Below are 16,809 nucleotides of genomic sequence, written 5' to 3' on the forward strand. Positions count from 1 at the left end.
TGTATTGTTAGACTTGGCTTAGTACAGGATTACATAACTGTTTGTACAGTTGGATGGGGGGGGGGGGGGTAAAAGTAGTTGCATAAGAATTTTTTTGATAATAAAATAAATAATAATCATCCTTGTACATACTGAAAGACTCCTACTTTTATTTGCTGGAAGGCTAGACTGAAATTGTCTGGAGATAAATTCCTTGTATATGCCTCAAGCTCCTCTGTGCCCATGGCAAAACCTTGTGCTCAGCCGGGTGGGTTTGAGTAAACAGTGAACGAGGCGAATTGGACTGCGCCGTTGGTGCTTTTGACACTTGGCTACTGACAATAGAAGCCTTCCGCATGTGTAAAGTCCAGTGATCCTAACATCGGTGGTTTCATGATTATCGTGTGTATAAGCCCGTGGGAAATCAGTCTTCCAGAAACCTGGCTTATTTTGGCCTTCCTGATTTTATCTTCACACACGTAAAGTTTTTCACCCACTGTGCTGAAAGTTAAGGCGAGAGATGCCGTACCTAAAAGTGTCGCCCGTACATCTCCGTCGTGCGCTATGGGGAGTGGGCTGGAGAGGGGGAGGCTCCGGGGAGGCGCCGTGCGTCGTGCGCTGCAAGGCTTGGCCACCGATATGCGCGCGGCGCTCGGTTCCCGTTTGACTGATCAGATGCTCAGCGCGCGGCTAAACACCGACGGCTGACTGAACTCAGGAGAGCCACTGAAGCGCTCGGCTGGTCGTGTTTCTTCGTTTCCACGACTGCTCTCCACGGAAATACAGCCTCCGGACCCACTGCGCGTTGGCTCACGTCCCCCTTGGGGGTCGAGGGAGGAAAGAAGTAAAAATAAAAATAAAAATAGAACGATAGGGAGAGACCCCTAGAGAGAGAGAGAGAGAGAGAGAGAGAGAGAGAAGAGACGCTGGGCTCTGGCTCTGCGGGGCTGGCCGCTTCTCTGTGGTTCGAGGAGCCTCGAGGGCGATGCTGCTGGGCGGGGATCTTACACAGTTTCTGCCCGGTGGCGGAGGAGAAGATGCGAGCTGCAGCTACAGAACACCTGCAACGCCACCGTCGTGTTTTCAGACCAAGAATTGATGATGGTGATGATGCTGCCTCCCCCAGCGCTCTTTTTCTGCTCCTCCGGATCCCTTTCGCCCGGGATTCTTGTTCTACCGACACTGGATTATAGATGATTGCTGTGGACACTATTTTTTTCTTTTAATTTCATCAACTCTTTTTATTTTCGGAAGCGAAGCGCAGGGAAAAGACATAAATTGGCAGTCTGAGGACCGGTGTACTTTAAAAACGTTTTTTTATATATATATTTATTTTTATTTTTTATTTTTTTTTGCGTCTCCAAGTGCGTGCAATCACGCCCAAAATCGGCGACCGACGCCTTGGCGGTGAGGAGGAGGGGGGAGAAGAAGAAGACGGAGGAGGAGGGGGAGGAGGGATGCCGCACCGTCCATCACCAAATATCAACAAATGTCACCAGGCTCGGATTTTGGGGAAGCCCCCCTCGGCTGGCGTTTGCGTGTAACTCGAGCAGCAGTGTGGTGGCAGTAAGAGGCTGCAGTGGGACTTTCAGCCGCGACATATCAAACGTTGCAGATCTATGGCACAAAATTAAATGAATTATTAAAAATTTCATTCGTATCTATTTCTATTTTTATCACCGCCGGGGAAAAAAAGAGGTGGAGGAGGACTTGGGAAGGTGGGGGGAAGACAACTGCAGATCCTGTCAAGATGCACTAGGCTGGTGAGAGAGGGGGGGAAAGACGCAGTCTCAAACTAGGATAGCCTACTTAGTAGAGATGATCGCAATATTTACTCAAACGCACAGCTATGCATCTTTATGGCGTTATTCTAGGATGATCGGTGTTTTGTTTGCCCGATGAAATGCAAGAAGCGATTCGCTCTTGGAGAGGGTTTTCCTAACCATAATAAATAAATAAAAATAAACACACACAAACAAACAAACAAAAAACAACATCAACAAAAAACGGAATGTCTTACTTATCTAAAGAGGGAAAAACGCCGATTGTGTGACAAGATTTTCCCTTTTTTTTCTGACAAATTTCTGGCCACCACTTAAAACCAATCAGTTTTTTTTTCTTTTTCTACAAGAGAACTGATTTTCCAGAAATTCCAGAAATACATCCCTCCGTTTCCCATTCATATTCCAAACACACGATCACAGACACCGTGCGCTCTCCCTCTCCTCTTCACCCTCCCCTCTCCTCCTCCTCCTCCCCCTCCTCCCTCCCTCTCCAATCACAAATGGAGGTATCTTCTCGGCGCTGAAGATCTTGGAAGGAGACAGAGATAGAAGGAGAAGAGAGACTCGAGATAAGCCAGAGAAAGCCCAACTCCATTCTGCATGTGTGTTTGGAGCCGAGGCTGATGGGGTGGTGGCATGTGGAGGTGTCACTCTGAGGTTCCCCCCCAACACCTTCCTAACCTCTGGCGTTTGGTGTCTGCAGAATGGCGCGTTTTGGAGACGAGCTACCCAACAGGTATGGAGGAGGAGGAGGAGGTGGTGGTGGCGGTGGTGGCGGGGGTGCCGGCGGACAAGGGGCCCCGGCCGTGGCGGCAGCAGGCAAGGGGGCCCCCCGGAGCGCAGCGGATGTACAAGCAGTCGATGGCCCAGAGAGCCCGGACCATGGCCCTGTACAACCCCATACCCGTCCGGCAGAGCTGCCTAACGGTCAACCGCTCCCTCTTCCTCTTCAGCGAAGACAACGTGGTGAGGAAGTACGCCAAAAAGATCACCGAATGGCCATATCCTTTCATAGCAATGCCAAGCAGACTGCCAAGGTATCGCCGCTGTTATGTTGTGTGGTGTGGTGTGTTGGAGTGACTGGCTAGGTGTGGCCTAGTGTGGTGTGGAGTGGATTGGTGCTGAACTAGCCAATGGAGGATGGACGCCAGAGCCGGTGTGGTGATTTGCAGTACGATATACAGTGTGTGTGTGAGTGTGAGTGTAATATGTGATGGTTTCCGTTTTCTCTTTGCAGTACTGTGAAGTGTTACATGCTGTGTTGGTCTCCAGTGTGTGCGGTGTGTGTTTTGCGGTACTTCACAGAACACATGATTCCATCTCGTTCTCTCTTTTCGCAATCGCTGCTGTTTCCTAACCCTGCTGGCCGCAGGCTTATCTGAGTCCACTGATGGAATGAAAGATGATGTTGATGATGATGGCGGTTGTCATGACACCGGCAGTCGCAATCATGTTGATGCTGCTGCTGATTAAGATGCATCTTGAATAGAGCATTTAGCTCAAACCTGTTACTGAACTGAACTGTGTGTGTGTGTGTGTGTGTGTGTGTGTGTGTGTGTGTGTGTGTGTGTGTGTGTGTGTGCGTGCGTGTTTTCGGTCGTTGTAGTCAGAGCTGAGTGCTGATGTCAGCATTTTGAAGGCTTAAGCACCATGCAACCAGAAGGGAGAGGAAATGACTCTCTCCTACTCTCCCTCTCTAATTACTATTGACCATATATGGGTGGCCTATGGCTCATCCAACAGGACAGCATAGGAAAAAGCTGTAATTGTCAGGACAGGTCGGTCTGCTACTGTTGGAACACTCTCATGCAGCCCACTATTATATCTTGTGTATAAAAAAAGAAAGGAGATGAAGCATACAGTACAAGTTTGAGACTTTTTAGGTAACTGACAGGAAATAAGTGGACTGAGTCTTTTTGAAGTGGGCCAGCTATGCTTTTTCTTATTTCTTACATATATTTTTCCTATAGGGGTAAAGATATCAGCACTAGCAGCATGTCCAGAGTATAGCCTAGCTCATGTTAGTTGGATAAGCGGTTCAGAAAGTGGATGGATGGATGGATGGATGCTGTAATAACGGTGGATAGCTTCAGGCAATGTGATCGGCACATGTGCAAATATTCTCTATGAGCCAAAACCTCAAGTTTCGGACGGTCTTTGCACTCTTGGCCCTTTTTGATGTCAGGGAGAGCAGAGCATCTCTAATCTAACACCTCTGGCTGTTACTAAGCCCCGCCCACCTGCTGTTCACATCTTAGTGTTGCAGGGGCCAACCGACCAGAGCAAAAATAAATAAATGAATCAGCTGTGAGGGGAGTGGGAAACTGAGCTAAAAGCGCTTGTTTCAGACAGAGCTGAACTGAGGGGCTGCAGGAAGGCCTAGTATAACATAAATAAGGACTATTTTTAAACTGTGACTCATGCAGAGCTACTCAAGTCAAAGAATAACAATTAGCAAAATGGAGCTCCTTTAAATCGAAACTGATATAGCAGCAGTGACGTCACGATACAGCATTTTCAGCAGCTGCAATAGTTTTTAAAGACAGAAAATAGAAACACGCATCCAGGCTGACTCACTATACTATTTTCTTTCTAACCTGGAGAGGCTTAATTTTCTTATTCATTAGTTGTTTTCTTAGTAAAACAATAAATTATTTAAAAACAATGTTAGCTAATATGGGGGGGGGCTCTTTGCATGTTTGTATTGTTCATAGCACTAGTTTTAAGTATGTTGTTACTTAGACCAGCTGCCTAAATTCCATATTCAAATCATAAAATCATAAAAGAAATTTAACAATACATATAAAAACATCTTGGAGATCAGCTGATTAATTAAACTGCCAAGGCTTTTGCCTTTATTTGATAAAGCACTGCGGAAGTGAATAGGACATTCAACAAAGATCCCAAATCGTATTAGAATCAGTGATTTAGTAATTATATGGGATGTAGACCACTAATCCATACAGATGCATAAGTTATGGCTCAAACCTGTCCAGTAGTCCTGCACTGAAACAGCTTAGACACAGGGTTCATTTGAGCGAATCTTTTTTTCAACTCCTCTGTTGTTTCTCACTTTGCTGTTAGTCACTTTTAGTTGGAAGCAAGATCTGCAAATCTGCCATTCACCAGTTTTTGAAGAGGTATAGTTGGAGTTTCGGCAGTTGCTTCACTCCAAGTGTAAAATGCAGTTTAGACAGAAGGCACGGGAATGTTTTAGAAGCTTTTATGTAACATTTTTATAACATTTGTTATGCTTTTATGCAGAATTAATTTTTTTTCACTATATTAACATTATAGAGACCAAATAAAATGGTTGGTTGGTTGGTTAATTCAGTGGTTCTGAAACCTCTCCTGCAGAGTTCTCACTCAGAAATGAGGTTATTTTCAATCCTCTGATCCCAACTTCCATAAACTCACTTGCAGGCACATCCTTTTCTTACTAACTCCTCTAGATTTTTTGATATTGCCCCGCCCGGGTGGGCGGGGCAATATCAATCAGTACAAAAACTCGTTGTGAAAGATGTTTTTTTTTTTTTTAACTTATTTGCTTTCTCATAGTCAGTTGTTAAAATTTTGAGTAGAATTCAACCTATATAGGAATTTTAAGACTTACACCAATATTTGGTGGTTTTAAAAGCCAATATTCTGAAATATTGTCTGCTATTTTTTTTCTTTCAGACACACGAATCATAACCAGATTCCTCTAACATTTGTTATACGTACATATTTATGTTCCCGTTTACACTCTCTTGCTGTTTATGATGTTCCAAAATCACGTTGCCAACAGGGATGTTGCAGATAAACTATATGCAACATCAAGACTCGGCACATAGCTAAAAGTAACATCAGCCTATCGATACGTCAGTCAGGCTCTGATGTTAAGGAACACGCTGAATTTTGGTCTGTTCTGTTTGTGGTTTCTTTTTTGTTGTAATTATTTTTTGTGGTCACTACCTTTACCTGCTATTTCTTTTCCAAACTCGTCCATGCCTTAGTAGCGATGCAGAACCACGATTCATTTGTATTCAGCCCACAAGCTTGGGAACCACTTCGCAAATCAATCCATGGGGAAAAAAAACATTAGTTTCAGCCCCTGTAATGAATAAGCCTTACCATAACAGCATAAAGTTCCCTCCTAGTTTGTATTAAATGCTTTGATGGAAAGACAGTTTGCGTGGAGAAATTACATCAAGTGTCATATTTAGTCAAAGAGGCTGGCTGATGGTGAGAAAGGGTGACTTACCCCAAACACATCACCTACCTTGCCCCTAACACCACAGGTCTTTTATGGTGAGCTTAGAGTATGACATCCCTTATGGGAATTCTTCCATCTAGTTTTTAGTGTTGTTGTTAATAGTTTTTGCAGTACTTTTTACAGCATGATTGTAACTATTAGAGGAGAATGAGTGTTTTAGCTCATTTAAAAGAAAGAAAGAAAGGAAATAGTAATTTTCATACTAACTGAGAGAATACAGAGTAACTACTCTCACAGGGCTTTACTCCCTGAGCTAGTCTATTTTTAGTAGGTAAATGATGTGAGAGCCAGGTCACATGAGAATGTGCCTGTATGAGAGAAACAATTCATTTGTGGTAGTGATGGCGGTGGTGTGTGTGGTGTCTGTGTGTGTCTGTCTGCGCGCAAGTTTTATTATCGTGCTTTTATGCTTTCAAAAAAGTCTGATCACTAATATTCTGCAACAGAAATGGTGAAAGAGCTGTCTTTTTTATTAGAGTCTAAAATTAGCCAAGTTAGAATCTGTTAAAAAAAGAATCTGATGAGATGATGATCAGTAACGCTCCCTTCACCAGTTAGTTTTAATGTTGTGTACGTTTCCTATAATCTGGTCTCACACTAAGCAATTAGTGAAAATAAAAAGACATATAAGATACCCAGTGAAGAGCGGTGCGTGTTCAGAGGGTGAGGGGGGAGATAGGTTTAGATTTATTAGACGAGAGAGGAAATGCTGTGTTTTGGCAGAGTGCCTTCATAAAGGTTCTTCATATTTCTGCCAAAATGTTTTGGCTGTTCTGCTGGAATGAAAACATTTTATTTTTTTAGGAAATCCATCATCCTACAAAAATAGCTGAGTTTGCTCTCACTTTACAGCCTTTGTTTCACCTAATGTGTGCTGTTTTCAAGTGGAAAATGTTTTTACCATTAAATAAGGCATTTTTAATGGTGTTACTGTGAAATGAACATGGGAATCATGTCCAGGATAATGGGCAATAAAGTTTCACTCTGTCTTAAAAATTGTTAAAATGTACATTTAGAAACAGAGGGAACAAATGATAAGCAAAGGATTCAAAATACAGCTTTTAGTAATAACAGTTAATGTCCAGGCACCATGAATGGGGGCAGCACCACAGGACTCAGGACTCAGTGTGGTGACATGGAACCAACCTCGTAGGAAAAATCAGACTGTATTGGTTTCCCCACAAGAATCAGCACAATAGATAAGTTAGTTTTTAAAATACAACCATAATTAAAAAAAACATATGACTTTCTTTAGCATGAACAATTGTGAGGTTATTTCACTGATTGTAGAATTTATTTTAAGTTGTAAAAGCTAAAGTCACTTGAATCATTGGTAGATTGTTTGTTAGATATAGGGATTTAATACATTTCCAACTTCATAGGATGTGTCTGTATGCTCTTAGCGTTTATTCCAGTTTTGGTATATAAATGTATACTTTACTTTCTAAAGTAACTCTGTCTTTCACAGTTCCTCTCCAGTCAACTGAAGCTTTGTTTTCCATCTAAGTGTAACATTTTTATTCCTCAAAGATGTTATATGGATGCTATGATGGAGGTGTAGTGTTACAGACAAAAGGACTATAATTCAAGGATTCAAGGTTTTCAGTAATGAATCCCACATGGGTGGTTTAGTTTTATAAAGAATGTTAAATATCAGAGTTAGGGTTATGTAATCTCAATGTAATTTTTGATTTTTTTAGTAACTCAGCAAAGATGTAGTTGCGACTCAAAGCTTTGCAGATGACTGCATCTTGTCACCAGGGGGCAGCATCAAAAATATGTGGAACAGCTGGCAAGAAGGGCTGACGTTTTTTGGTCCTTTGGCTAAGCCTCTGTTGTGAACAAGACAGAAGTCATAACATACAAAGAACTTCTTGTAGTGGAGTGAAACCAAGTGTTAAAAACAATACAGACTCTTTACAGACATTTGTCCGCGGTTCCCACATCTGCCAAGGATGCTTTTCTGTACCTGAAAGAGTGAGAAACAATAGTCTTTCCATATTTAAGTCTCTAAAAATAGAAATACAACATTAAGTGAAAATTTGTTTTGACCCATGTGAAGCTATCAGCAAATGAGATCACATTTATCAATTCCAGCGGCCAATTTTTAATGATTTATTTCATAGGGAGTGTGAAAAAGACTTCAGTCCTTTTCACACAGAAACACTTCAGCCCATCGTTAAGTTTCACTAATGAGCTACTTACCTACATTTCTAATTTACCACCTTACAGTGTCCTGTCCCATTCAAGGGTGATGACAGCAGTACATTTTATATGCACTTATTCACATTTTCACTAGAGGTAACTTAACTGTGCGTAGGTAACAGTGCACAAATTACTCATGGCGTCAATTTCAGTGCACTTTCACCTGCTCAAGTGTGCCAAATAAACATACTCATTTGAGTTTTCTGTCCAAATATGCACCATGTGGAAGCATCTTTGTCTGTTTTTTACTGTATATCAGTTGATTTTTTTTTTCCATTGGAAAACATTTTCGAATGCAAAGAACATCCACTTCCTGATTTAAAAGTGCAGTGAGCATATCCCAGCATGCCGCCATCTGTACAGAGCCAGGCTGTGTTGGCTGGCAGGCACTGTGGCTTCTTCCACCAGAGACCCAGAGGACTTCATTATACCTCCCTCCCTTTCCTTCGCCTGCATTTCCCCATTCCCTCTTGCCCTCCCTCCCTCTCTCTCTCTCCACACTCCTTTCATCTCCTCTTCTCCGCTGCACTTCTCTGCCTGAAATCCAGTTTTAAATCTTCTGTCCTCCATCTTCTCTCTTTTTTGCCTTTTCTTTCCCATTTTATCTTTACACAGCTGTCACTCTGAGTCTAATTTAGTTTAATGTAGGGTCAATATCACCAGAGTGTACAAAAATACATAGAAGTGTCAGAAGTTTTTGACCCAAATGTAGAACAGACTTAACAGAATTTGTGTTTAACAGGAAAAATTAAATGCAAATGAATGCATCTTCAGGAGCTGGGCATCACATCAAGAAAAAACAATCGGTGTTGTGAATTCTCTTGTGCGCTGTCGTTAAAGCGCCGCAGACAAAGAGGGCGCTACAAGATGATGTAATCTAATAGTGCCAGTAAACAAACCAAAACTCTGCGGGAAACATGATGCAAATATGGCATTTCTGTCCTTTCATTTAATCATTTGGGGGAGTCACTGGAGACAGCATCCCCATAGATCCATCTCGTCAGATCCAATGGTTTTATATGTGCAGGGTGGTTTTTTGTTTCCATCTGTGTCATTTCATTATTTTTAATCAGTACCCTTACTAAGGTGACTGGTTTGTTTGGCATCATGACACAAAACAGGAGTTTCTCTGTTGACAAGTGATCTGTCCAATAAATGCCATAGGAGAGCTAATAATTAGCTAACCAACATCATGGGCAGGATTAACAGTATTGTTAAGAACTCCTTAAACTGTTTAGAAAAGATGGATGTGGTTTCTGGGTCTAAAAAAGTGAAGCCAGTGTAGAAGTTACAGCGTGTAAAATTTCATTTCTTGATGTCAGTAAATTAAACTCAACTGAATTGTTTTCTTACCCATCCCAATTCAAGTTCATGGTCCTAACGACGGTAGTTGCTGTAGGACAAAAATGTTTTAGTCACACTAGAGAGAGAGAAAATATTAAATGTAGACTGTATTCTATAATGTCCACAGACATCTAATGTGTTTCTTAAAGAAAATAAATATATACACAACATATTTTTACCAGATTTTTATAATGTCAACACTTAAATCAAGAAATCAAAGACAGGTATTTTGTGGTATTCTATGTTTTACTGCTGAGTAAACCTAAAAACTCTGGGCAGTTATCTGCTAGTTAGGTGCTATCTGTGCTGTCAGTCCACTGCTTACTTCAGGTGTCAATGCCCAGTGAGAAGAATCGACATCTATTTACTCTGGAGGAGGCTATAAAACTTTGTCAAAGGAATCCAAAAAGAGTCAATGAGTCAGTGAATCTCACTTCTATGCGATGACAGCAACACTGTGGTGAGTTTTTGAGGACATGCTCAACTTTTCTGTGGGTAAGTGCTGCTGTTTTTGCCACTGTTAGCCTCTGTTAGCTTATGTTAGCCGCTAATAGCCTGTGTTAGCCGCCCTTAACCTGTGATAGCTGATGTTAGCCTCTATTATCTGCTGTTAGCCAGTGCTAGTGAAACTTTCTTTGAAGTGGCTGTAACATTGTGTGACTCGGACATTTAGAGAATGAATTCTCACATAATATTTGAATATAATCAAGCTTTTCATTAGAGGGAAAGTGTGATTTGTAGAACACTGAAGCCTAATGTTAGCTGCCATAATGTTATCTTATAACCAGCTGTTGTTATTTAGCCAGCTCATTGTCAGCTGTTTAACTTGCTGACAGTCAGGAATAAATACATGTTTGTGCACATTTGCATGTGTTAGAGCAATGACATCAATTGAGGAGATGAGGCTTGACGTGAGAATACGGAGGATAACATTTTATTAAGATACCAGTCATTTTGTCACTGCTTCGGTGAAGGGGACCCCTTCTTGGATGATAAAATTTGCCTCTGCACGCAAACACCTATGAGTTTCTTGTCCTCTGCCTTTGGCATACAGGCTATGTGATCAGTCAGTGATGTCCTTCATGGCCACTGTATCTGAGATGGCAGGGCAGTATGCCGACTTCCAGAACCCGGCATCCACTCATACGTATTTTTAATGGATTAATTCCAAGAGAACACATCCATTTGTTGGAAAATATAATTACACACTAATCAATGTATATTTGTTACACTATGCTTTTTTTCTATTAAATGAACTCAAAAAAGGACTGACTGTACCTTTAAAGTTACATTCTTTCTAATAGTCAGCAAGGAGCAACTAAGTATAAGAGAACAGCCTAGGTTCCCTTTAACCAAGCCATCACTATCCATGCCATGAGTTTCTGAGTTAACTATCTCAATTGCTATTTACATTTTTTATTTATGATAACATATTTATCACTTTGTAATTTATGGCTTCTATTGGAGTCAGAAAGACAAAATAACAAGAAATGCTTTAGTCTGGTCCTACTTTGTCACTAACAAATGGGTGATGGGACGGTTTAAATCTAATATTAAAAAAGAAAAAGCAGAAGTGAAGTTGGGTTGAAGGAAACTTATCATGTGGTAAGCTCCAGGCTATGGAAGCGTAGAGCTGCCACCCAGGTAAAAGAAAAATAGAGCCATATCACGTTATAATGTGAAAACTTTATTGTTCTAACAATATACTTTTCATGTTTGTACAATATACCATCATGTAAGTAAAATATACTTTTCACGTTTGAACAACATAATATAACGTTATTATAATATACATAACTATCACATTATAACAAAAAATTTCACGTTCTTAAAATATGAATACTATTTTGTACGAACGTGTTAATTATATTGTTTGAACAATAAAATTTTCACGTTATATATTTTATTTTTCGAACATGATATATATGTTTGCCTTAAAACATAGTGAAGTGGATGACAGTGCAGATCAGAGTTCGAGAAAATGGCTCGTTTATCGGAATTAGTTAAGTTCTATTTTATGCTTGGATTGAGGCATGGGGAGATTTTGTTATAACGTGATAGTTATGTATATTGTAATAATGTGATATTATGGTGTTCAAACATGAAAAGTATATTGTTAGAACAATAAAGTTTTCCCATTATAACGTGATATACTTCTATTTTTCTTTGGGGTGGGTGGCAGCTCTACGCTTCCGTACCAGACTGCATTTTTTAAAATCTTATTTTATTTACTTTTTATTCTAAAGCTTGGCTCATAAGGGCAACTGCAGGCACCCACCACCTGTCTTCACCACAGGATGTCTGCAGAAGTAGACATAGGCATAAAGAGGCTCAGGCCACAATTTACATGTGCACATCAGGAGAACTGCACATTAGCCACATTAAGAAAAGGAGAACCGACGACAAAGCAACACATTAATCACATGCCGCCAAAGCAGATCAAGTGAGAGACAGAGCTGCACTGATTAATGATCCTTCTACAGGGTCAGTAGGAAACCTTCTTACGACTTTTATTTCTTATAGAAAGATCTTTTTGGTCATTTTTATGATCTCGGCTTAAGCTGGCCTAAATTGGGCCTCAGTCTTGCTCTTTAGTGAGTTGTGAAAAGGGCTGGCTGTAAACAAAGGTAAAGGCGCACTAGATTTACCTTGCAAAACAGATCTAGAGCTTTCGAAAGAAAAGTGACTACAAAAAGTAATTATCATTATTATCTTGTTTTCATAGTGGTTTAAAGCTCAAATCATAATTGAAATTAAAACTAGATCAGTCGCTCGTTTTACAGTCCTAGATCTGGGGTTCTCCTTTTTTTAATATTCAAGAAAGCAACTAAAACTTTTTTTAGCTACTGTTTTGTTTGTTACCTTTTCCTTTTTCTTTATATCATATTTAATGCTTCAGTTACACATGTTATTCCTGATATTACGACAGCCAGTGACATTTATATTAGAGTGACCCATTTAGTTTTTCCTTAACTTGGCAAGTAAGAAAATGTGTCTCTATATGTTGTCAAAGTAGCATACCATCAAACAAGGTGACAGTGTCGGAATCTCTCTCTCTCTGTCTGTCTCTCTCTTTCTCGCTCTTTCTCTCTCTCTCTCTCTCTCTCTCTCTGTCTGTCTGTCTCTCTCTCTATCTTACCATCTGTCCAGGGCATTTGTTGTCTGTGTGGGTTTCACACTTTCCCAGCTGGGTCCTGGCCACACTGCCTGGTATCATGTGAGGGAAAGATATGTGGGGAGAGGTAGCAAGTGTGAGGCCTTGAGAGAGATTAAAGAAGATTAAAGAAAAGATTAAAGACAGCCCCCACCCCTCGGCTCCCCTACCTCCACCCTCATCCCCCCCCCAAAAAAATATAAAACAGCGATCAGTCAGTTCACCTGTTCAACATATTGTTAAAGAAATATCAGAACATAGTTAAAATTGCCCTGAAGAAATCTCATGTATATAAATAACACAATGTTCCCAAGGACTGTCTGTCATTTTGTTGTCAACTCTAGTTGATCAACAACTAGTGATCTAGTGATTAAACATTCATCTGAGATTGCAGTTCTCTGAATCTGTGTGTAAATGAGCATCTTCGTGTACAAACATTTTCATCCATAGGATTCAAAAGCATACAAAACGCTTGTCTCAACCAATAATATTGTCCCAGGTGGAAGGGAAAAGTTCAAGCATATTTTATTTGTCTTTGCCAAGCAAGACAAATAAAATATAATAATGTTGATGGATTACTGTAAAAGTGTGAAAATGAGTGCAAATACTGTCATATAGGAAATTATTATATCTCGGCTTAAAGAAAGCTAGGGTGGCTGTGGCCCAGGTGGTAGACTGCTAATTAGAAGGTCTATGGATTGATAGCCAGGTCCTCCAGCCCACATATCAACGTGTCCATGGGGAAGTTGCTGAACCATCAGAGTGTGAGAGTTTGTGTGTGTGTTTGGATAAATGAGAATTTTAATAAGAAGTGCTATATGTAGAAAGGATGTAAATACATGTACATTTAACTTATGTTGTTGAGCACCTTACCATCTCTACGTACTCTTTGACATGATACTAGGTTGCCATATGAGTATGCACAATCTGTGAGAAAGGGGCAAGATTTTTGGGTCCCTGAAGCTTTCTTGGTTCTGTTTGTAGTTCTGTTTGATTGCATTCAGGTAACCAGTAAAGAAGGATAGCATTTTATGAGGTTGAACTGTTTAGCTATTTAATTTTTTCCTTATTTATCCCCCATTCATAAACCTTGACAGGCAGTTGGAGGCAGAATTGGCCTAGAGGCTAAGTAAACACACGGGCTGAGGGCTTTCCAGAGATCTTCTCTGAGTGAGAGGTTGACACTTTTACATCGCTACTGTGTTATTAGACAGAAATAAACAGGAAGTCTGTAATATGTACACTATTTGGCTGAAATCATTTTGGTTTAACCCTTACATGTGCAGAAATAAACATGATGTATGGATCTGCACACACACACACACACACACACACGCACACTGATGCATCAGCTCGTGGTTTGGCTTCATCTTTCTGGCATGGACCAAGCAGATCTGTTCAGATCAGTCCCGGGTGATGGAGGCTCGCATGGCTGTGTGTGTGTGTGTGTGTGTGTGTGTGTGTGTGTGTGTGCATGTATGGGTGGGGGCAGGTGATACTGTAGCACCTGTTCAGCAGGATCACTTACCTCAGGGGGCTTTGCTGCATCCCAATACACACACACACACACACACACACACACACACACCTCCACACACACACGCACACACACACACAGTCACAGTCAGTGCAGCCCAGTGGTTGGCAGAAAAAAAGCACCATTTGGGACATTCACGCTCCAGTGTGCAATCTCTCTTTCACTGTCTGCCTTTCTCTCCCTTGTTTGCCAAAACACTGCCTGGTGACATAATGGCACATTTGATAATGCTGACACTATTACATTACAATAAAAAAATAAGGTACCAAAAAGGGAATATGCTTGAACAACAAAGGGGAAAAAAGCATGCGTCTTTTAAGAAAAATACAAAAATGAAGCTAAAAAAAGAGAAACTTTTACTCGTGATAGCATATATAGTGCAGCCCTCCATGCAAGTTCATCTTTACTAGATACAGCATCCTGACAGACAAGCACCATAGTAATAGATGTTTTGACAGAACTCTGCTCAAGATATGTGATCCTCACAGTCAATTCTCTCAATGTGTGAGTGTGAGTGTGTGTCTGTCTGGATCTCACTGTGGTGAAATGTGATGCCCCTGCTGTCCTCTCCTCAACTCTGAGTGTGGGCTCTCGCTCATCTATGTGTGCGTGTTCGTGTACATGCGTGTGTTTGATATCTGTTGCATGTCATGGACAGATGTGCACTTTAAGAAGTCAAGATATAGAAACTAAACAAAATGCAAAAAGCGAAAGAGAGACACTCAATCACTGAGTAGCCTGTAGAGAGGGACAGTGGAACAGTGGGACAGTGGACTAGAGATAAAGAGAATAGAGGAATAGAATAGAATAATCCTGTAATTGTCCCACAAGGGGAAATTTGGTTGTAACAGCAGCCAAAAATACACATATACAAACAAACAGTAGACAGGACACAGAACAGAAACATACACAATTTTTCTTACATATTTACATTAAGGACAATGGTTACTATATACAGAGAGTACTGTACAGTTATTAAATAAAAATAACTACAGATAAGAGGCAAACCAGGTTGTAGTGCGAACCGGTTGATTAACTTATTGCAGTTACAGTGCTGATGTAAACATCTATGATTGTTGGGAGCAGTTCTGATTGTACAGTCTGACAGCTGCAGGAAGGAAGGACCTGCGGAAACGCTCCTTCACGCATCTAGGATGCAGCAAGAGAGGGGGTTGTGGAAAATAGCGAAGAGAGGAAAGAAACCAATTGAATGAGGGGAAAGAAGTGCAAACAGTGATGGGTGAGAGAAGAGGAAAACTGAAAACAGGAGAAACAACAGCAGAAGTGCAGAAAAGCAGTGACAGAAATGTGAACAAAAGGAGAAGAAAGAGTTTAGCGAAGACAAATATTACTGAGTAACACATTGACCTCACTGGAAAAACAACAGCTGTTGGTTTTTCAAAGGTATTTTATGTGCACTGCTTAAAAAATGAAGAGAACACTTAAATTGCACATCAGATCTTGATGAATGAAATGTTCAAGTTGAAAATCTTCACTGACATCATTGCGTAATTTTCTGAGAACAAAATCATGTAACATTGGTCTGTTGGAAACCATAATCATCAACTCTTTTATGGGTGGATTGAAAATCCCACCCAAAAAATCTTAGATGATTACGATGTCATTGAAAGCAGACATCTCAGCTGTACATCTGTGTCTTTGAGAACAGAAACCCCACCCAACTGCTGTTCAGACCACCTTTCTATGAGGGGCATCCAATCAGAGAAAGATTGGTGTAAAGGGAGGAAGAAGAGAGCTAAAAATGGTCGTTACAGAAACTGGATAAACACAGTGGATGCACCAAGGTCCAGTATAAGATAAATAAACATTATTACAATTGTAAATCAAAATAAAATGCACAAAAAGTTGTGTAATGTCACTCCTTTTATTTTGGCTTTTTGCCATTAATGAAGTGTAGAATGAGAGGAAAGTGTGTAGAGTGAGTGGTGGATCAGATGCAGTAAATAGTCTCGGTCAAAATCAAGCCCAGGTATCTGCAGTGAAGTCACAGCTGTTAATGTAATCAAGACCTAAACCTGTAAGCACCAAAACATTTGGTTAGGCTTAGGAAAAAAAAAAAGTTTTGCCTTTAAATATCTCAATAGCTGATGTAAAATATCTTTTTAGATATTTTACTGAGGTATTTTTACTGAGGCTTGCTGTTTCAGCCTGGTCTCTACAAATATCTGACAAAAGAAATAAACCGCAGCTTGTATTAAGATCATTAATCAAAACCATTTCAGCTTTTCATCAAGAAACTTGGCTACAACTGATATGATCTGCTGCTGGCAACTCTTGTCATTTACCACCAGTGAAAATGATGGTTGAGAAAAAAACTGCATGAAGAGAGGCTGAGAGAGGCAGAAAAAGAGAAGACAAAACAGAGGAAGACAAAAAAGATAAGTGAAGGTGGAAAGTAGGTGGCAAGTGGTAAAAAGATGAAGAAAGGGCTAGAGAAAATAGAAAGGGACAGAAATCTGGAGAAAGAAGGACAATTGGGGAGCTATAGTGTTTCCCCCCATGTTGAGTCACTGATCTACATTCAATCTGC

General features: G+C 40.5%; 1 protein-coding gene across 1 annotated transcript in view; it reads left to right on the plus strand.

The window, feature by feature from the left end:
- The first annotated feature begins 634 nt into the window (after nucleotides 1-634).
- The window catches only part of cacna1ab (calcium channel, voltage-dependent, P/Q type, alpha 1A subunit, b), a 158,182-nt gene continuing 142,007 nt past the window's right edge, over nucleotides 635-16,809 (plus strand). The window contains 3 exon segments of the mRNA XM_019360310.2: nucleotides 635-2,554; nucleotides 2,557-2,590; nucleotides 2,593-2,764. Coding sequence (XP_019215855.2) covers nucleotides 2,468-2,554; nucleotides 2,557-2,590; nucleotides 2,593-2,764 — 293 coding nt within the window. The 5' untranslated portion in view covers nucleotides 635-2,467.

Source organism: Oreochromis niloticus, linkage group LG6, assembly GCF_001858045.2.
Source record: "Oreochromis niloticus isolate F11D_XX linkage group LG6, O_niloticus_UMD_NMBU, whole genome shotgun sequence".
In the NCBI taxonomy this organism is placed as follows: domain Eukaryota; kingdom Metazoa; phylum Chordata; class Actinopteri; order Cichliformes; family Cichlidae; genus Oreochromis; species Oreochromis niloticus.